The following is a 21,961-nucleotide window of genomic DNA, read 5'->3' on the forward strand; positions in this document are numbered from 1 at the left end:
GGAAATTTGTTTACTTGCCTACTGTCCCCATGCCATGGCATGGCCTGACTGAGTGTTATATGCCTGCAACTGCAATCCACTTCAGGCTAAACTCAGTCAGTTGCCGATTGAGTTTTGGTGAGCTAGAATGAAAATTTGTGGAACTATGTGCTTCCCTTTGAAAACCAGATTCTTCCTATTGCTCTGGACTTTTATATTCTTAAAAATTGGCAAATGCACAGTGACACAGCAAACGACACATACATTTAGATTTCAAAATCCCTCACAGTGCCTTAAAAATGACAACTACTACAATTTAAACTATTTCGATTGTATGCCCTGCAATGAGGCTGGTGATGTGGAAAAACTGCAACCCACTGCGGATAGTAAGTATATCTATTGATTAAACAAAATTCTAGGGTGCTAAGAGGTAGGGTACCCCCTCCATGTCTCTCTTTTTTCTCTAAAGAATTCTCCTGCCAATGCCCAAGCAGCCATATCTCTATCTATGAGAAGGGAAAATTGTGGCCCAATTGTGATGAGATATGCTCCACATTAACTGATCGAACGGAAAACTGCACATCCGTTTGGCTACCACAACCTAGGCCAGCGAATTCCTGCAGCTTCCGATATTTAAACTCCACTTCGGCATATCTTAGACAATTGCCTATTCATCCGATGATTGTGGGCATTGTCCTGACGACCAGCGTTCATCCAGATAGCAATATTAGTGATTGTCACAGCTGTGATCTCGTGTACAACTATCAATATCAAGGCTATTGTTTGGCTAATGTCCTGCTACGTCCATATTTGCATTATAATTCCTTTTGGCAATCTACGACCAATTCAAAGCCGGGTCTAAATAGCAACATCGCTCATAATTTTGGCGAGTTAAAATTCGTGGCTTTCTTTTGCCTGGCCCTGAGGAATACCACAGCTTGTCAGCAGCTGGCCAATCTCTGTGTACTGTCACATTTTTCACCGGATAAACATTCCCCATGTAGCCCATTTATTCTCACCCAAATGTCGGATGTTGTCATGAAATATGCCCATTCGGGAGAGCAATTGCGTTCCCTGCAACCGTTTCTTTTCTACAAAAAGGGCAAAGCCACCAGGGATTTGTTATCCAAAACCCTTCAACGTAGCAATGTGCATGAGCTGCAACTATTTAGCACCACCTACAATTTGGCCGGCAGTCTAAAACGTTGGGGAACCTTCAGGTATAAAATATAACATAGTAATATATATTTATATATAATATAGATTATGCTGCATTGAACTTTATCACACGATTTCTTTAGTCTGGAGCATGTTAATCTGTGCCAACAACCAGCACCAAATCTACGATATGGCCAAAAGCAATCAGACGTGTCCTGCCACTTGACACTGGAGGAACTTATCGATCTAGCTGGTCAACAAGGCAATGATAATTTTCTTTCGGTTTATCTAAACTTTACCAGTAATTGGCAATTTCTACTACATCAGTTGCCCGTACTCATAGAGAATCTTACGCCCGAAAATCAGGTAAGAAGGGAAATGCGATTATTCTTGAAGGACTTTCAATTTAATGTGGCTTCTTTCCTTTAAGCGAGAGCAACGCGATGAATGGCAATTGGTTAAACGTTTCCAAATGATTTCAACTGTGCCCACTAATAGTCATCAGCAGCAGTCTGTTTTGAATCGCTACGAAGATGCCCACAAGTTGCAATTGTATCGATCCATACGATACATAGAACACTTGGAACTACACTACACTGTAGAGGAGGATCAGAGAGTGGGTTTGCCTTTGATAAGAGTACGGTATCGCCTGATCGAGCTGACCGGGGGCAATGTGTCGCTGGCGCAAAGCTTTCCCTTTCAGTTAAAACTGAGCTACGAACGCTTGCAACGAAGCTGGGATTGGGTGATATTGGAAATAGCTTTACCCATGTTTTTGCTGGTGGCTTTCTTTGCTGCAGTTTTTCGTTTCCAAAATATACGACGTCGCCGGCAATCAGAATGCTGTCAGATCAGTAATATTTTGGAGTTTCTTCTCGAATTGGCCACCAATGTGGCATGGGCTCTATTGGCCACAGTGCTATTGATGCTACTGCTACAAGCTACGAGTCTACGCACCCTCAAGCTGCTCATCTATATTGCCTTCTGGTTGCAATTTCTGTATCTAGGTGTACACCTTTGGCGCTGCAGTCAGCTGGAACTTTTCCTCATCGACTGGGAACGGCCACGAAGCAGTTGCGAAGGTCAGCGCCTAAATCTGGACAGTTCCTCGCTGTGCTCCAGTGTGCGTACCTTTGTGGCCGAAAGCAGTGTCTCCGCTTGGCGAGTACTCTTCACGGCCAATGCCTGGATACGTCTTAGCGTGGCCCAAAAGTATTCCAGTTTGGTTCAAATTGTAGTAGTTATTGCTGCCTATCAGCTATTGGATCGCTACACTCATAAGGACCTTGCCTTGCGTTGCTGCCTAATCTCCGTCAGCTATCTAATTGCTTATCTTTTGCAACTATTCACTCAGCGCCTGTTCGTTGGAAATCCTCTACAAAAATTCATTGATCTATGCAGTTTGGCGAATATTTCGCTTTTTACACTAAGAGAACCAGGCTTTGGCTATTATATACATGGCCGATCGCCTCATGGTTTCGCCGATACGGATATGTCTTCCATGATTCTGCAACTTCAGCGAGAAGCTCAGAATATGTGTGGTCGACGTGGATTACTCATGGACTCTGACAAGCAATCTTATGTCATCTTGCCGCCAAGAAATCTCCGGTTAGTTGAAGGATAACAATACTTTTGAAATAAATGTAATGTCTAATTGTAAACAGCATCTACTTGGATCGACTGCTATTGCCTTTCCAACGCAGTGCCCATGGCAGTATGTCACAGACTTTACTATACCAGAAGGATATACCCAGTATAGATGGTCAAGTCGAACGCACTTCCATAGCCTATGCCAGTGTGAATCGTTTCTTTTGCGTCTTTATCGATCATGTAAGTAGGTTTTAATATATGAAAACTTCTTTCAAACATAATATTTACACAATTCCTAGGCCATCAAGGATATGGACTATATTATCAAAGAGAAGTCACTTGCGGAAAAGCTCCTTAATTGTGAAATAGAAAATTATCTGACCGAAAGTAGGATATGATGAACATTCTTACAATATAAAGTGTAATAAGACTTGGTTATTTTCCAGATAAGGGCACTTTTTATATAGATGACTCGTATAGTTTTTCTCGCATGCTTTTACTGGGCAATCATATGGATATTTTTGTACTGGAAATTCTCATATTATTGTCTCTATTCCTATTGTCTGGCAATTTACTGATATCTGCGGCTGTCGCCTGTGGTTTTAATATGGTAAATAATTAAAGACAATCATCATTTCCTGTTTCCGGTTGGCTAATTAAATTCCATTTGCAGCTGCTTCGTCATATCTTTCGTTTTTGGGTGCGCCGCAATGTTTCCCGCAAAACTCTTATCGACGAGCGTTTCCTGTTGTAGCAACGCATGGAAGAGCAATATATGCGAGATGATGGGTTTTTTGATATTTAGTTTTTATCGGTCGTTTTATTTTATATTATGATTCATTTGATAGTAAGTAGTAGTACATACATTTATATTAGTATTCTTTTTGTGTGTTTTTTTCTTTTAGTTACCATAAAACTTAAATGCTAGCAAAACAGATAAAATAATTTCTATAATTTCACATTCAACATCTTGATGATTTTAGTTTTGTTTGATTTGATTTGTTTATATTTATATATCTTTTTTATTTCTAACTTGCTCGCAATAGTTTCATTTGGATAGCACACATCTATTTCGTATTGGAATATATGTATTCATATATATAGGTATATCGACTTTTAATTATAATTTCTTTCGATTCTATTTCATTTTGTATGTGGCATCATTAATAGGAGTAGCAGCAAATATTATTTTTGTTGATTTATGAATTTTATTCACCATGACGAATTTGGTTTAAAGTTTCGTTTTGAGTTTACAATTCGATATTTTAGTTTGATATTTTTGTGTACAAAATCTACTTGAAAACGGTTTGCTGTTTATTTATATGCATATGTAGGTGTGTCAGTGTGTGCGTGTGTGTGATTGATTGGTTAGAGATATTCATATATACATCACTTGCGTGGACTGATTTATATGTTTGGCAACTGTCTACTGTTTAGCTGCAGTAGAGTTCCTTTTTAAATAATGCTCGTATATCCTAAAACGTCAAACGTACAACATTGAAACATTGAATTCTAATGCTTAATCGTAAATTTTATGCGGCTGTTTGATTCGATTTTATGTTCATGTATGAGTGTGTGCACTTACGAAGCTAGAATGCATCTTATTACAAGTGTCTTCTCTTATGTGTTTATATGTATACATAAATATACGAATGTATGCTGTTCTGGGGTTTGCCTATATATATATTATATGTATGCCATGGGGGATGAAGAGTTGCCAGTTTATCTGTACTTGGAACACAGTCACAGAGAAACATAGCAAAAATTCGAAATAAATGACAAAATGGAGTTGAGTAAATGGGAGATAAAAATCGATATTTAGTAAATAATTTGTTCATCTTATTGTTTTTTGCTATCACAAAAGTAAATACAACTCCAACATAGACGATGGGGTGGTCAATCAAAAACGGTTAGACAGAACGCAATCGAACGTAAACACTTAGAATTAGATTTAATCTCTAGCATGGTATATATATCTATATGTATATGTATGTATTATGCATGTTCAACACTTAGATTTTAACTAAAATTATATGTATATTCCAATTTCACTTCTCACTTCTCTCACAATCAGTTATCTCTTTTCACTTACAAATAAGAAATCATATCAAATGACTTGATTGGCTATTTACACTTGAGGACAATTAAATACTAACCTTAATCTGATATACCTAGAGTTTCTTCTTTGTTCGATTCTACATGGATTGGCTGGTATTATATATATCATTAAACCGATCAATATGGGGAGGAAAAAAAAATAATAATAATAAAAAGAATAATATACACTATGATAATTCGTTTGTGACCGTATACATCAATGTCTCCTCCTATAGACCAAAAGCGGCTGCATAGGCATGCAGCAATTGAAGCACATAGTCGGCATTCTCTTGGATGACATTGCTACCCAGGCTACGAGGTCGTTGTGGCATCTCAAGCTGCTCCAATTCTGAAGCAAATTCCGATTCCAGCTGAGCTGAATCTAAATGTTCGGACATAAGCTGCTCTGATTGTGGCCTTTCTTTTGGTTCTGGCTCTTCTGGCTCCGTTTGCTCCTTCGTGCCCTTCTCATCGGGCAAAAGTTCCTCCTATTCATGCATTGTGCGTCGAGCGCGCTTTGCCGGCAAACTGGAGCCATCATTATCCCCAAGCGAGGCAGAACCGCAACTCTTACGTCCATTTTCGATGGGTGAAGCTGCTGCTGTTAATAGAGCAGGTGATGTCGAAGCGCTTGTCGTCTTGCCTTGCTTCTTCTCAAAATTAGGTAACCATTTAGCTAATTGTTCCTCAAAGAAGTTCTCCAGATATTTGGCATTTGAGTAGGTCTTGGTGTCCTCCTTGAAAACAAAAATCCCACATCAGACATAAGTATAAAATAGAATCTTCAATTCGTTTACCTGATAAAAGAGATATGTGTTGGAGAAAATCAAGCGAACATCGGTTACAAAGCCGGCAATATCCTTATAATGATTTGGACTGGAAGGATCCAGACGCGTGCGTATCACATCCAGTGACATAGGACTAGTAAGGCAGAAAATTGGTAAACGTTAAAGGCTTTAATGATGGACGGATATGGAGGAAACCTACCTGGATACGATTTCATAATACGATGTATTTGCCGGTGATTCGGGTTCACGAAAATTGAGACTCTGCTCGTATTGGCAATACAATTCCAGGCATATACGTTGCAATATCCTCAACTCCAGGCTGCTTAGCTCACCCTGTGAGACCTTGTCGTTGCTCTCCGACTTGGTCAGCTCCTTGAGATTAACACACAACAGACATTGCCAACTCTCACTTTCGTCGGGTAGTGAGCTGATCGCGGGTATGTGACAATTCTGATGGAATACCTTGGGGCATTTGTCGCAGCACATTAGCTCGCCACCATCCAGACAAACGGCGCACCAATCCTCATTAGGGTCATCTTTTTGTTCGTTTTTATTATTAACTGATATTATTAGTTTAGTGTTTCGCATTCAATGATTTTTTTTTTTGTTTTTTAGAGAGTAGTGTATGAGTTTTTTTTTATATTTTAAATATTAATTATTTTGTTTTGTTTGTGTTTGTTTTTGGGCGTATTTCGTTGTCAGTGTGTGTGTAAATGTGTGTACGTGTGTTTGTGTGTGTGTCGATATTTGAATTTTATTGGTTAGTAATTTATTTGACATGATTTTTGATTTTTATTTTCGCGTTTCAATTTGGATTTTGAAAATAGAAGTAAAGAAAGCAAAGTTATATAAGAATTTTGTTTTAAAAATTGGCAATAGGTTTGTAGGCAAGTAAAAGTAAAAAGCACTGATCTCATCTAAAGCATATATTTATAATTCTCAAGCAGTTACACCGTTTTTTATTGTCTTTTTTAGACTAATTTATATATTGTGTAACTCCTTAAAATATTTACTAGAGATTCGCTAACTACAACACCATCCGCCACACCGCCGCCCTTCACACAGATTTCGAAATATAGCCAAAATGGTCAAAAACAAAACAATTTTTTGGCCTCTTATCGTTGGGGGACACTCACCTTCTTGGGTATTGGACAGGTCCGTTGAGCTATGCACCTGCGGAGAAGTTGTCTTTGTCCGACCTTCCGGCAACACTTGAACGCCATTTGAGTCCAATTTGGCTATGGTGGCTATTAGATCATTAATGGAATCATCGCGCACCTTATCAATGGGTTCAGTAAAATCCTTGGTATTCTATAAGATAATATATAAATTGATTTAACACCAAAATTGTTGTCGACTTGTTGTGTTTTTACCTCATGAGTGCTAGGGCTGGGAGTCTTTGGATTAGTTGAGGTTACATTCGGTAATATTGAAACGGCTGGTCCCAGACCCAAAGCGGCAGCATTTAACTGCGGCGAAGCAATTGATCCATTGCCCCCGTTGCCAGAATGATTCGGTCCGCTGCCAATGCTTAAACCAGGCGGCGTACTATTCTTCAATGTATTGGGAGATTTTAATGAGATTTTAAAGTTTTCCGATGTCTGGCGGCCATTGGCAAATGGCAAGAGAGGTCCTTGCTGTTGGCACACTGCAAAATTCAGAATATCAATAAACCATCGGGAACAGATGTGTGTTTGGGTGTGTGTCAACTTACAGCTCGACTGCTGGGCCGATTGAGGTATGTGCCATTTGGCAAGACTGTGCATGCTGGCGCTTAGTTGAGGTGATGTCTGAGGTGGCCCGGTATTAAAACCAGGCTGGCTCCCATGAAACCCCATCGACTGCAATAAGAGTTGGACCAATTAAATATATATAGAAGCACGAACTCTAATTATATATATTCTTACATTCTGCATAGGGTTTGGCATCATTGGTGGCCGCTGCATGGAACCCGGCGATGGTATTTGTCCCCCGCCGCCAGCTGCTCCGGCCATGGCAGCCGCTGCTGCCTGTTGTTGGGCATGGCTTGCCATGCGTTGATACTGAGACTGAAATCGGGCATTGCTACTCATGAAGCTGGCATCGCGTGGACCGCCGCCCTGGCCACCACCTCCCTGGGAAAACCCCGATTGCTGACTGGACAGAAAATGTGGTCGCATCTGAGGTCCCATTTGCTGATGTGCAGGAGATGGTGCACCCTGCGGTCCACCTGGATAGCTGGGAGGTCCATTAAAGGCCATATGAGCATTGGGACTCTGCGCCGCCTGATTATTCAGCAGGCCACGCAGACTAATGTCTGAAATGCAATAAAATGCCACATAAAAACAAGATCAGAGTAATTAGTTCTTTTCAAACTTACCCATATTTTGCGGATGTGTTGAGGAGCTAACATGAGGCTGGCCTTGCCGTTGCATGCCCACAGGAGGCATGCCACCAAATCGAACTAAAACCAGACAAGAAATGAACAAGTTTCACTGGGAGTGTAAATTGTTGTTGCCTTACCTGGCCCATCACCGGGAAATGAGCGACCCAGCGAGAGATTATTATACTGCGGTTGACCACCAGGATTACTGTACATGGGCGGACCATTCTGAGGCCCAAAATTAACCGGCGGTCCATTTGGTGACAATCCGGCTGGCATTCCGGGCGGCAAACCAGGACGTAATGGTGGCGCCATATTCGGACTTGGAGGTTGACGCGGCGGCGGCTGCGTTGTTCCATTGGGTGACGGTGCTGGGGGATATGGTTTGCCATCCACAATCACAATACCAAGTTGAGAGATTACCTTCTGCAGATCGGCCACTTGATTCAGCTGCACCTGTATGCGTACTGGTATCTCAGGATTGGGTATGTCCGCTCGCTGACATTTCAATTTCTGGAGATGACGTATAAGTGATTTTTTGCTCGAGAGAATGGCAAAGTCGCTGCCCTTTTCCAAAGCATTCTGCATAAATTCAATGCAATGATCCGTGTTATCAGATAGAAGCTGCAGGGTTTCCTTTTTCTCAACGAGAACCTTCAGTTTGCTGTCACACACTTCATTTAGCCGCATGACCAATTGTTTGCCACGCATATTGACCGTATTGGTAATTTTTACTACCATTGCGGTAATTTCTTTAATTAGATCCTTTTTCTTATCGTGTATTAGCTGTTGGCGATCGTCAATCACTTTGGTAGCCGATGACAGTAGGAAGCGCTTGTAGTTAATCTCAGAGACCAATGTGGACAATGCTTGACGCGATTCTGTGGCAATCTCATGAGCAAATTTATATTTGTGATCGCGATGATCACTCAATTGACAATCTCGACATGTCAGTTTATCACATGTCTCGCAGAATAATGAGAGTTTCTCCTGAGTATGCAGCTGGCACATGTGCAACTTGTCCACACCGGCTGTACCGGCCAACTGTTCATTGTTGGCCTCATCCTTTGGCTTGATCGTGTGATCCTTGGTGATCTTGAGCCGTTGATGTGCCTGTACACAACTATCGCAAATATATTCCGAGCAATCTACACACCAGGATGTAGCCACAGCTCCATCCGAGCAACTGCTACATTGTATATTTGCCGATGCAGAGCTCTTTTGACCTTCTGGCGATCCTCCATTGCCCTCTCCGCTATCGCCCGATGCACATTGCTCGATCAGGAACTGATTATCAATAATATATTCGTTTTGTGAGGCATTATCACACACTGGACAGTGTATCAGTGGCGGAAGTGAACGATCCAACTCGGAAAATTTTGTGCTCACACATTGCGAACAAGCTACGTGTAGACATTCTAAGAGTTTCGGTCTATCATTCGAACCCAATAGCTGGGCACAGTATACACATTTGAACAATGTAAATTTTGCTGAGGCGGATGAATTTGATCCCGACTGAGAAAAGAGATTATAGATTGAAATAAATTAGTAAACAAAATCTTGGATGCAAATGGGACTTAACCCTATCTTATCTTCTTTCATTTCAATTCAGGGCACTATTTACTTCGACAGCATTTTGATTGATTGAGTGGTTCTTATCTTATCTAATCTTATGGAAAATATCGACATCATTTATTGTTGATAATATTTATTAGTTTTATAGGAATAAATAGCACAAAATGGCCGCCAATTGGAAAATTTTCATAATCATAGTCATCATCATATTATACTTTCACCTCGAGTGATTGATGTAAAGAGTCGACATCTTATCTTATCTAATCTCAGGGAAAATATCAACGTTTGACGTTTGAATTTCACTTCAAATTGCCTAACAAAATGGAAGCCAAAGCCATGAATGCTATAAAATTATAATATTTTACTTGTCGTAATAAACTTAAAATTATAGAATAAAGCTAACCAATGAGTTGAGTTTCTTCTGTATAAAAAATCCAGTTAAAATATTTTATTTTTGAAGAAGAAAAAGTAAATTTATATTTCTGTTTCTATTTTTCTTGTCCTAAAACAATCGAAATTCCACTTAAGAGGATCATAACCCCCACCATTAAATCCCTTCTCTTTGATAAGGCTTATAGTTTTACAGTTCATTAAAGATTAGTGAAATTAAATTCCACTCAAGCATGGATAATCTATTTCAAGGGCTTTTCATATTATCTTAAGCGGAAATTACAATACTTCAACTGAGATCTTTCAATGTCAACTCCTTTTTAATTAATTGCAGTAACTTTCCAGAGACAGCAAATAAATAAGCAGCAGCATCAGCAGCAGCAGTTAAATTACATTCGCTCACTTATGTGGAAGCTGCAAACGGAGTGGAGATTGGGGATGCCAAGCTATGTTACTATATGTATGGGACTACAATGTCGTCGTTGGGGCAAAGATTGATTAGTTTTATCTTGAGTTGGAACACATAAATCCAATTGATTGATTATGTTTGTGCTCGATAAAGATTATACTGCATTGGTATGCGAATGTATCTGCCTGTCTATGTGTGTGTGTGTGTATGTGAGTGCTTGTGTAGCAACGGAAGCGCCCTGGACATTGATGAATGCTTCTTTTGGTCGGGCCAGAATCTCATTCATGCCGGCCATTTTTGGACAAAACAAATGCAAATTAAATTGCAATGTAAACTACTTTTTTCATTTCGGGGATCTCAGTGTTGTCTGCTCGATCCGGCGATCCATCTTCTTCTTCTTTCGCTGTTGCTGCTGCTGATTTACTGCTGACGTCACAAGTGGCCCAGAGGAGAAAGTTTTTTCATCTTTTAGCCTTGCTCATATGTGCTGGTTTTGCCAACTTTCGAAACGCCTCAGCGCTCGCGCACTCTCATAAATCATGCGGTAAACATCTATGTACAATTATGTGAGTGTATATAGATATTCTACATATTTATATACAGACACATAGACATCTCAAATGGCGGGCGGATGAGGGTAAACGGGACGCTCGCTCAACTCTCCACAAGAAGCCACGTTCGTCCCACTTGAAAGCCATTCATCATAATGTATCATCATGGTCGTTCCCCCCACGACCTCCAAAACGAGGTTGGCTACCACCCAAACAACACTATATAGTGTTCGTATAGTACATGTTGTCTTCGGATCGGGCTTTCGGCTCGATATATATATATATATATATATATGCATATACGGTTCGGTTCGTTTCGGATCGGACGCAACCCACTTAAAGTTGCTCAAGACTCGACTCTTCTGTTGTTAGCCTGGTATGCCATTAAACATTTTTTTTTGAGGCGAAAAACCAGCTGCTAGTGCTGGTACTAGCTACTACCCCCATGTTTTCAATCACATTGAAATGTGACTTGACGCAACTGAAAGCGGGTAGCAAACTCGTTTATTTGTTCATTTTCTGTGTGGGATTCATTTTGTTGGTAATACCCGCAGCACTGCCCAGGGTAAACGAAGACGAACATGTGTCAAGATTTTCAGGAATTTGGTTTTCTTTGTTTCTTTTTCATTTATTTTTTTGCAAGTAATTCAAATTAATAGAATTTTCAATGAAGAAAAACCAAAATGCCCTAGTAAAAGTATGTCTTAAAGACCCTCAGTAAAAGAAAGAAAGGAAAGAAAACTGTCTTTAAACACATTTACAAATACCAAGGAATAAAAGAAAATGTCAATGACTTGGATAAATATTTAAAGCCAAAATTAAGCTAAGCTAAATTCCAAAGTGTGCTGAAGACATTTTCTAATAAAAATCTTTCTTGTTGTTGTATTTTAAGCATGATTGGAATAATGAACGAAGTCCGATCATGTAGAGTATTTTATGGTCTGAAAGAAAAGTTTCTTCCTGAAGACTGCATCAAAAAGAAGTGCTAAAATTAAATTTCTTTTCAACTTAATCATATTAAGAGAAATTTTAAGAAAGTAAACTAAATTTTAAAAAGTTTTTATAATTAAATTTTTTCTTAAAATTCTTTGCTTATATAAATTTAGTTTCTCTTTAATTTTTCTTGTTTCTTTTTTTTTTTTGAGATTGTTTTCTCATTAAAATATGTTTTAAATTTGCAAAGTTTCCTCCCCCTCTTTGTTGTTGTATGACATGGCAAAATGTTGCTGTTTTCCTTCTAAATCAATTTCAATTTCAAAAAAGGACTTTCAACTCTCTCTCTCTCTCTGTTCCTCTCAGCAACCAACAAAACAAGGAGCCAACTAAAAGCCGCAATGCGAAGCTCAACAAATGTGATTGAATGAATGAGTGAGTGCATTTATGATTGATGTAATTTTGATAAAAGTAATTCAGTAATAAGTTTTCTCATGCCTTTCTCCATTTATGTATGCCTCTCACTACACACTCTCAGAGTGTGTTTCAGGATGTTAGCAGTTGCTAGATGGGAGGAAGCCTTTAAAAGGCTTTTCATCATTTCATTTCAAATTTTGTTTGATGCGAATCAAGTGCAAAAAGTTTCTCTCGTTAGTCAAACACACGCACACACACATACACATCATGAAAAGCAAAAAAACGAAACTGACAAAACTTTATTACGAAAATGAAATGAAAGAAGTTCTACAATCGTATTTTATTACCAACTTTCATCCGCTTCTACGCTCATCCTTTCCTTTTCTGTTGTTACAAATTGGATAACATTTTTTAAAATGACGCATTATTCCTTGAAACTTCAACAGGAAAAATGAATGGTACCAAATAGAAAGAAATTATTTCCAATTGTAAATTAATCTTATCTCTTTTTTTCCTAGTATACAACGAAAATAATTTCAAAAGAAAGGGTTAAAGTTTAAAAATTTTGTTACCAAGTGATTTGCTTATCTCGATTTTTTTCTTTCATTCTATTATCAATTTCTACTTGAATAACGTATTAATTCTTTAAAATTTCCAAGTTATGATTTACGCCCTTATATGTAGAAAAAAACACTGCAAATATTGCGACATGTTGGATCAGAAAATTACAACTTTTGGCTTAACTTCTAGAGACTTGTACAAAGTCGGGAGGGATTACTCATTGTCAAATTTATTTTATACAAGAGTCAAGTCATCTTAAAAATGTCAAGAATATATTATATATGTATGTAGATATTAAATTTGATTAAACAGACTTATTTTAATATTTAAATAAAGGGCAGCTTAGGGGACAGAATCTCAGTTGGTATCAGAAAGAGGCCCCCCTTTATACAAACCCCACTCCACAATGATGGAATTTTTCAACAATGAATTCCATTATAAGGCAATCAAGTATTGTGGAGAATCCAATTAAAGTGAATCTGTAAAGCATGATAAAAGTTGCCTTCTCATCTACCCACCACCCACCACCCCACTTTCCACTTTATGCATAAATCCATTTTAAGTTAATGTAACTTTGTTGTTACTGTTCATGACGATGATGTTGATAATGACAATATATAACAGGTAATTGGGAGTCGTTTCAATTTGATTTTTTGATTATTTTACAGTCGTCCTTTCTCTAACCATTTGCGAAAGCAAAATAATCCAATTACAATAAATGACTGCGAATCCTTAGAGTTATATTTCTAAAAATCCCAATTAAGGGCACTAATGAATATGAGAAATATTTTGCATGTTTTGATGACTAGCAGTCATTCAGTTTGAATTTCTGTAAATTTCTGTTGTTGCAACCTCCCATTGACCTATTGGCCATAAATCAGTGCAAAATGAGAGGCATGCATCATGTCGACATCTGTGTGTGTATCAGATATCCTACTGGACGGACAGTGGGTGGCCATTTCTATTGTTGATGTTGTTGTTGAATTTGCTAGTTTCTGGTAGCTTCTGGGTGGTCGATGGTTGTCGGTCCTTTCTTCACATTTCAAACTGCAGGCCGTAACGTTTGTTTATTCGAATATTTCGCAAAATTCAAAAACAGATGATGACACACACATGCACACGCACTCACACATGCATACAATGTCCTTTGAAGTTTTTGGACAGGCCGTAGACACCGCAAAGGCTAAAATAAATTGCATTCTCTGGTAAGGACACATTGCACATTGCACATTGCATCAGATTTATTGAAATTGATTTTCTCTCTTTTCTTGGTTGTGTGTTTCATATTTTTGCTATCTTTGTCAATTTATTTATGTATGTAAAATACTTTTTTTTGCTTCTTTCATAATTTACTATAAACTTAATTAATCAAATTAATTCTGATTTTGCCCATTTGGGTAAATTCATTTGTTACGTTTCCATTGGAAACACACACAAAGAATAATTCAATTTAGCTACGCTCCGTTATGGTCCTTCAACGTTCATTAATTCTAATGGAATTCATCAAATTGGCAATGCCTTCGAGTAGATAAAGTATTCAAAAGATATTAAAAGTATATTTTTACCATGACGATAAATATACGTATGTATAAGAGATTTTCATTCCATTGCTCAAGTGAATTACGCACATTACTCTTCGCCTTAGACTTATTTTAATAAGAAATAATAGAACATTTCGAGACCCAAATTTCTTACTAACCCAACAGGAGAAAATAATAATCAATTGATATATTTTATGAGGAATTCGACGGCGATTAACTTATTTTAGTAAAGACAAAATGGCTGAAAAATATCGCTTTAAGGCCATAATGTGGGAAAATATTTTAGACTGAAATGAAGGCAAAAATATTGCACCAGTTGATGCTGCTAATGCTAATTCAGAAAGGGAATAAGGTGCTCCTAATAAATATTAATGGCTACTCCATTGGCCAAGGGGCAATACCATCCCATCGCATACATAAGTATGTATACAGGAAAGAAAACACAAATATATATAAATATTCAAAAGCCAAATACGAATTTCAAATCGCCAACGAGTTGGATGTTGGATTTTAGAACTTGTGCTAAGGTATCTATCTATAGATATTGGGAGTTGAGGGAGCGAGAGAGCGGAGTCGGGATTGGGGTCGAGGCGTTGCCTTCCTTTTTGGACCATTTTTACTGTAATCGGGAAACATATCCGGCAGCGTCGTTACCATTTCCGTTAAGAGAGAGCAACGGCGACCAGGACAAGTGATGGTGGTCGTGGCAGTGGCTCCGTCCTAATGGACAAAACCCTAATGACCTGACATAACATTTCATAACGCAATTTAAGCAACTCGAAAAAAATAAACCACCCCCACCACACACATACACATAAATTGCTATATATAATGATGCCATAAAGCGGAAAAAAAAATCTGTTTTTGATTGTGAGATTAACATAAGAATCGTGGACACAGTGGTTAAAAAAACTCAAGATTTACATGTAAATACACCTAGAAGCATTCATACTCAACTACAGTGTAACGGTTTGGGGTTTTTCTTATTCTTACCCTCTTCTTCTCCTCCTTTCTTGATTACCTTACCTTACATTTGAAATCCCATGCAGTCATTACAGTCGTAAAGATTTAATTGTATGGAAATCGTAAATGGCACGCAAGAAACAAAGAAAAAAGTATTCGCTTTTTATTTTTATGTGAAAATCGATGGAATCCATTAAAGGCAAAGACTATAATCCACTCGATTTCAATACAGAAGGTTTCAAATCTTAAGCCTACAAAAGGTTTTAGACATTTTAAATTAGGTTCAGCTTCTGAGATTCTCCTTTTTAACCTTTCCTATAATGTATAGTAAAAACAATCCAATTACTCCTTTTGTTATAAAAGTATCTATAAGGATCACTTTGTATATTCTCTCTCTACATTTACCATAAAAATGAGTTAAAATTGACAAAAAATTCATTTGGGTTTACACATTTGAAGTATAAGTAAATGAATTTTTTCTAGTATTTTATGGCTCCAAACAGAAAATATGATTCATTTTAATTGGCCAACGAATAACAATGAATCAGACAATAAAAAAGAATTAAATGCTACTTGGTAATAACTTGACGACAAATAAACTAAAGTTTATTGTTTCTTAGAAACTTAATTAAAGAGAATGAGAATCATAAAATCGTCGACTAGCAGCAGGACATTCTATATGATTAAATTTTAAGATTGTACTTTCTTTGATTTTAAAACAACAAAAAAACAATAGTCGATAAGACAAAAGTTGGACATTTATGGATATTCAGCTGTGATCATTTGTTAATATTATAACCTTGGCTTATCTATGTATATGTATAATGTATTTATTGTTTAAACATATGTTATTAGGGAAACTCCAAAGAGAAAGGTAAACATGATGAGATACATTTATGAATATATAAATATTATTTTAATCAAGTGAATATATATTTAGTATTTATATAAACCCAATCATTATCATCGTGATTATCATCATGATGATTGGGTTTATACTCCCTACTCTCTTTTACATTAGGTAAAAGTTGTTAAAAACGTTTGTCCCAAATTAGAGTCTATGAATTTATGTTCAATTCCAGGTGAGGTTATAAATTCGGTTCATTGCATGATAAGATATGGAGCAATATATAGAATAGGTTTATCAGTTGCAATTAGGGGTTTATATAGTGTGACTATCAAACAGTTGGGTTTACCCTTAAGCGTACTGTCATCAAGAAAAAACGCACTTATCTAAAGAGATTTACAATTTTACTAACTTACTGATAATATCAACTCTAAAGATACCGCAGATATCCCGTTTTTTGTTGTTCCTCTTTTGTTGCAAATAAAATGTTTGTTCAATATTGTAAATATTTTATTTGTAATATACAAGGACTATACTATTACCTAAACTTAGACAATTGTTTATGGACTTTTGTATGCAAAAGAATTTGTTGTATAATTGTATAATTCGTTGCCACATATGTATAAATTTAAAGAAATTACCAATTTCAAGAGTTAATTTATCAATTTGTCCATTTGTCCGCGCTCATTCATTAAATTAAATCAAGATCCTTTGTGACGTAATTCGAATCATTATGAAAATTGTAACTTCAGTTTCATTTCATTAACTCACAACAAAACAGAATTAAGCTTCCACAAAATTCACCACCAGAACAGAAGAAGAAATTGTTGAAATCATTAAAATGTTAAATATTAAAAAATATTCATATTCATCGACGATGACGATGAAAAAAGAAAAGAGAATAAACCACAAACTAATGAACGAACCGAGTTGAGTTGATGCCATCGACGAGTAGAAAACCTCAGAGACTGGCTACAGACGACGACGATGTCGATGACGATAGAGACTAGGTTTGAGGTTTGGGATTGGAATTGGGGATTGGTCTCTGTGGTTTTAACGGTTCGATAAAGTCATCTACGTCTCGGGGTCTCTGGAGCCTTACTCCAAAAGCCGTGCAACAGCAGCAGCCACGTTGCTAGCTGCTGTTGCGGTTTTGCGGTTCGTTTTGTGTCCGCTGGGATGCAATTGTTGTTGTTACCATTCCCGGTGGCCATGACATGAACAGAAACGCATAAACACACACTCACATCCATCTGCACCTGCAACCCCGCACATGGATATAAACATTTTTCCAAAATGGCGACGATTTAAGGTGGTAGTAAGCCTGAGTAGAATTGGATCAGGAACGTGATAAATTTGAATTTCAAAGCATCAGAGGCTTTGTTTTGTGTGTGGTTTAGTCAGGACTTTTGATGGGAGAAGAGAGAATGGGAATCAAATGGCTCTTCTCTCTTTGATTCGACTTAAAGTTGCGTCAACATTTGCCCTTATTGTTTTTTTTTTCTTCCCCACACTCAGTCTCTCTCTCTCTCTCTGTTGCTCTGTGCGCTTGTACGTTATAATCCTCTTTTTTTGATCGGATTATGTCGTCCTTCTGTGTACAGCACCTAATCCCTATATGCCGCATATACGTATGTATATGTACATATATATTTTATATGACGTACCTAGGAGCAGGTGGTCCGTCCTTATCATCCACTTTCCCTGACCGCCTCCTATTATATTTCGACTGATCCGGATACGCTCTAGCAGCCAACTTTAATTACGCACATAACAAAAATGGATTACAAAAAGGCTCAATAACCGACCGACCAGACAGTCTCCTCCTCCCCCCTAGCAAAGTAATTAAAGGAGTCAGTTGTGGAAAGTGTACAGAAAGTTAAAAGTACACCTGTGCCTCGCTTAATACGCAGCTTACTTTTCTAGACAACAAGTTGTATGAAGGGAGTGGTTACAAGATTTCTACAGAGGATTAAGAAAGCGTTTTATTGATCACATGTTTTATATAGCAAACGGGCATTTTGGAGGGATATTCGTTCTTGGCCATCGAAGTTTGACTAGTCCCAGAGGTTAAACATCGGTTTTTACATAGAAATTTTGGTATAGATTTTGGTGTACTCGACAATTTTTGGGTATTGAAATCGATCTTGAAAAAAAAAAATTTGAACAGTTTAGCTGTAAAATATGGTTCTTAGGGACTTCTCCGTAGATCCCTCGATAAAAGAAAAAAAATTAAGCCTGGGTCCAATTGTCCTAGATACACAAAATACTTTTTAAAGGTCGCATTGTATACAGAATACCCTGAAGCACTTGCTAATCTAATTAAGTTAATCAGAAACTTTGAAAGTGTATTAGATTCTTGCCATTAATTTAAATTTGTTTTGACATCTTTCATCCTTCTTCTGCTAATCGGAAAATTCGGCTAACGGTATTTTCTAGTCTTAATTGCATTTATTGACTTCCATCCATATATTATCTTAAAGTTAAATATATAATTTTGCTTTTGCTTGCCCATTCAAATGAAATTAAACTTAATTGTCCCATCATTAAAAGTAAAAAAAATTCTTGGAATTTAATTTTACGTTTCAACGAAACAAAAGAGAGAAGAAAATATGGAGCCCAAAAGAGAAAACGCAATAAACAAAATGGCTGACTGTCAATTTTCGTTAGCCATTAATTATGGTGTCAAATTTTAATTACAACCTTAAGGCACACAAGACTTAACTAGATATACATACATACACATATGAATGAATGTTTCTTTGTAAAATATACTACCATAGTGTATGTATGCGTGTGTGTGTGTGGAATGTAGATTTTGCTTGCCAAGCAATTACCATGGGAATGACATAAATCGAAAACAAGTTCCGGGGTAAAAAATGGATTTACCATATTGGATTAAACTTTAGTTGCGAAATTTAAAGACAGAAGCAAAAAAAAATCCTACTGGCAAATTAAATAAGCTTTCATTAGTGAGAAAAACATTCAAATAACTAGTTAGGCAGTCGAAAAATTGTCCTTCTTTAAGGAATAATGATCAAATGCGTATTTACCGTACACAACACAAAGAACCCAGAGATTATACCTTAAAAAAAACTTAAAAAAGACCCTTGAAATACATACTCGAATTAATTGAAAAATCCTTGAGAAACATTATCTTCTATGAGTTCCTTTACATATCGAACGCTTCTTCGGAAGCTTAATAGTCGATAATTCATGTCGAAACAGCTAGGGTATCGTTAAGTGTTAATACATCAACTCTATATCAGTATATTGAATTTAACGCCATTTTATTCACTGATTCGCCATATTTACCTTACAAGACTTCGTGTTAACGATGTTTATTTTTCACTTAAAACCTGAAGGTCAAAAAAACTGGGAACTCGAAGTCGAAAATCTTTAAGTGATCTGAGGATGAAGATCAGCGCATACTACTACCTCCCGCAACGGATCGGATGATTGACGGATGCTCTGAATTGAGTGCATGTCATTCCCATTCCCATTGCGCGGACTTTCCATATACGTGTATGTACATATGTATGCATTATTTATGTACATATGTATTCCAAATATATGTACATATATGTATATATGTATGAACACGTGAGTGTTTCCTCTTCAAACCAACACTCAACGAGGCCTAGACATTTATTTGCACATGCTTGGTCAAATGCTATACGACTACGTATTACCCTTAAACAAAAGTTTCAAAGAAATTCAGAAGTAATATTTATTTAATGTGCTTCTAGGTCTTCCATTTTTAAACCAAATAATAACTCTGCTTTCTTTAAAATGCTAAAACTTAATTGCTTTTAAATTATTAATTATTTGAATCTAGCAAGTTAGATTTTTATTTAATCAAAATAACAAATTCAATAAGGACCTGAGCACAAAATTATAATCATTTATTCTTAACACATTGTCTTTCCTTTCTTAAAAAAGTGCTTATTGGAGGTCTCCGAACACAGTCTCGGATTATGTCCACCTCTAATCTAAAATGGTCATTGGACATTAAACAGAACGAAGAATACACGGCGATGATCCTCTCTTCTTCGTCTATGATTATAACAATAAGATCACGATGAGCTAGATGAGCTTGTTGTTGTTAATTCATATGAAGGGAATTATTAAATTATAGATTCCTCTTTGGTTTTCATTAATACGCTCCTTGTTGCCCATTAGTTGCCCAAGAGTGGTTACTACGTTTAAAATGTATTTTTTTTTCTTCCTTAAGACTTTTTGTTTTGAAGCCGCTCAAGCGAGACTGCGATTGCGACTAAAAGGCAGCAAACACTCACACATACACACAATCACCGGACTCACACCAATAAAAGCAACAGCAGCTGCAGCTGATCTTTCGTTGGAGATTGACTTTTTTACGCATCTTCTCCCAAGTCAAAGTGTTCTCTCCCCAAAACTCTCTCGCGCGCGCTCTCTGTCTCTCTCGTTTTGTGTGTAGCATTATCTTTTTGAAAACCAGAAACGAAAACCGGGTTACTGGAGGGGGCAAGAGGCTTACGGCACGAGACTTGGCCATCATCAGCAAGAAAGTGAAATATATTTTGGCATTTGTTTATTTGTTTGGCATGGGAAAAAAGATAAGGCAGTGGTATTTGGTTTGAGAGCGAACTCTGTGTGATAAGCCGGAGAGCACGTGGTGAACGTAGTCACCCTAGTTTAACCTTAAAGCTTACCCTCTTCTCGGCGCTGTCGCATGGATTACCCATCATGGATGATGATGATGAGGTGCTCGATGATGTTGAAGTGGTGGCTGTTGTGGCAGCTGCTCCACCGCCGTTGCCAGCACCATTACTTCCACCTGATCCTGCTCCTCCACCGCCTGAAGAACCGGCACTGCCACCACCACCACTGGGCAGTCCCAACACATCTGTTGGTACTGTATCTAACTGCTCCTGCTTAATGCCAGCTAGTAGAGGCAGAAAATCATTTTTCAAATGCTCCAAATCCAAATCCATGATTTTGTTATTGTTGTTGTTGTGGATGTAGTTGTTGCTTGTGTTATTTTGGTTTGAATGTGGGCGTATATTCTTTTGTTGTAGGCGGTAAATATTTTGATTTTTGTTTGCGTTTCACATTAAGAACATTTTGTTGTCGGATACATTGGATGAAGCTACAACAATTCGCTCGTAGGAACCCTTACATTTATAAACACACACACACACACACGCACGCACGCATTTTTTTACGAATTACATTTACAACTCTTGTTATTTTTCACTTAAAGTGCGTGTTTTATCTTTTTCTGTGTTTCGGCATTTTTGTCAGTTGGCCTTTAATGCTAATTGCATTTTCATTTCACCTTCGACTTCAATTCGGACGCTGTTTGCTTGCCTATGCTTTGCTTGCGAAAAAAAATTTTCTCTCTTCGTTTTGCACCAATTTACTTGTCTCTGTTTCTGCTGCTGCTACCGAAGTCGACAACTTTCCTTTTAGCTATCCACTTTGCTATTAATTAAACTGGTCTATGAACACTCCCGTAACATTTTTACAATGCGTATGCAATTATTTATTCGCTATTCAAATTAATTTTATGTGTTTTATTGCCATTAATTATTTTGAAGAAACACACAAACGCACGGCGTCTATTTTTTTTCTCTTTTTTTTTGCTTGCTTGCTGCTTCTCACCAAAGCTATCGTTCGGCCATTTTGTATTTTGGTCTATCGATAGTAAATATCGCCTGAATAGAGTTGCCACCTACGATAGTTTAGAGGTGTGGCAGCGCCGGTTTTTAATTATAAATTTAATTTCTTAATTGTTAAATTGTTTTATTTTCACCAA

The 21,961-nt window shown here is 37.4% G+C and overlaps 2 protein-coding genes across 3 annotated transcripts; one reads left to right on the forward strand and one right to left on the reverse strand.

Annotated features, from left to right (window-relative positions):
- Positions 1-92: 92 nt before the first annotated feature.
- On the forward strand, positions 93-6,899 carry LOC137583994 (meckelin). The gene is made up of 9 exons (XM_068299203.1): positions 93-365; positions 449-1,199; positions 1,281-1,503; positions 1,568-2,745; positions 2,802-2,967; positions 3,027-3,114; positions 3,174-3,337; positions 3,401-3,574; positions 6,629-6,899. The coding sequence occupies exons 1-8, from the start codon at positions 128-130 to the stop codon at positions 3,479-3,481; spliced, it is 2,889 nt and encodes a 962-aa protein (XP_068155304.1). The 5' UTR covers positions 93-127; the 3' UTR covers positions 3,482-3,574; positions 6,629-6,899.
- On the reverse strand, positions 4,004-21,822 carry bon (tripartite motif-containing protein bonus). 2 transcript variants are annotated; one of them, XM_068299202.1, is made up of 10 exons: positions 20,856-21,822; positions 8,115-9,489; positions 7,972-8,055; positions 7,520-7,908; positions 7,327-7,453; positions 6,986-7,260; positions 6,749-6,923; positions 5,812-6,148; positions 5,622-5,745; positions 4,004-5,561 (listed from the first exon to the last, which is right to left on the reverse strand). In XM_068299202.1, the coding sequence occupies exons 1-10, from the start codon at positions 21,135-21,137 to the stop codon at positions 5,313-5,315; spliced, it is 3,417 nt and encodes a 1,138-aa protein (XP_068155303.1). In that variant the 5' UTR covers positions 21,138-21,822; the 3' UTR covers positions 4,004-5,312. The 2 variants fall into 2 exon arrangements, with proteins under 2 accessions (XP_068155303.1, XP_068155302.1); XM_068299201.1 differs by having other exon boundaries at positions 5,812-6,172; positions 20,856-21,821.
- Positions 21,823-21,961: the final 139 nt, after the last annotated feature.

Source organism: Drosophila tropicalis, unplaced genomic scaffold, assembly GCF_018151085.1.
Source record: "Drosophila tropicalis isolate 14030-0801.00 unplaced genomic scaffold, ASM1815108v1 contig_878, whole genome shotgun sequence".
Taxonomy (NCBI): Eukaryota; Metazoa; Arthropoda; class Insecta; order Diptera; family Drosophilidae; genus Drosophila; species Drosophila tropicalis.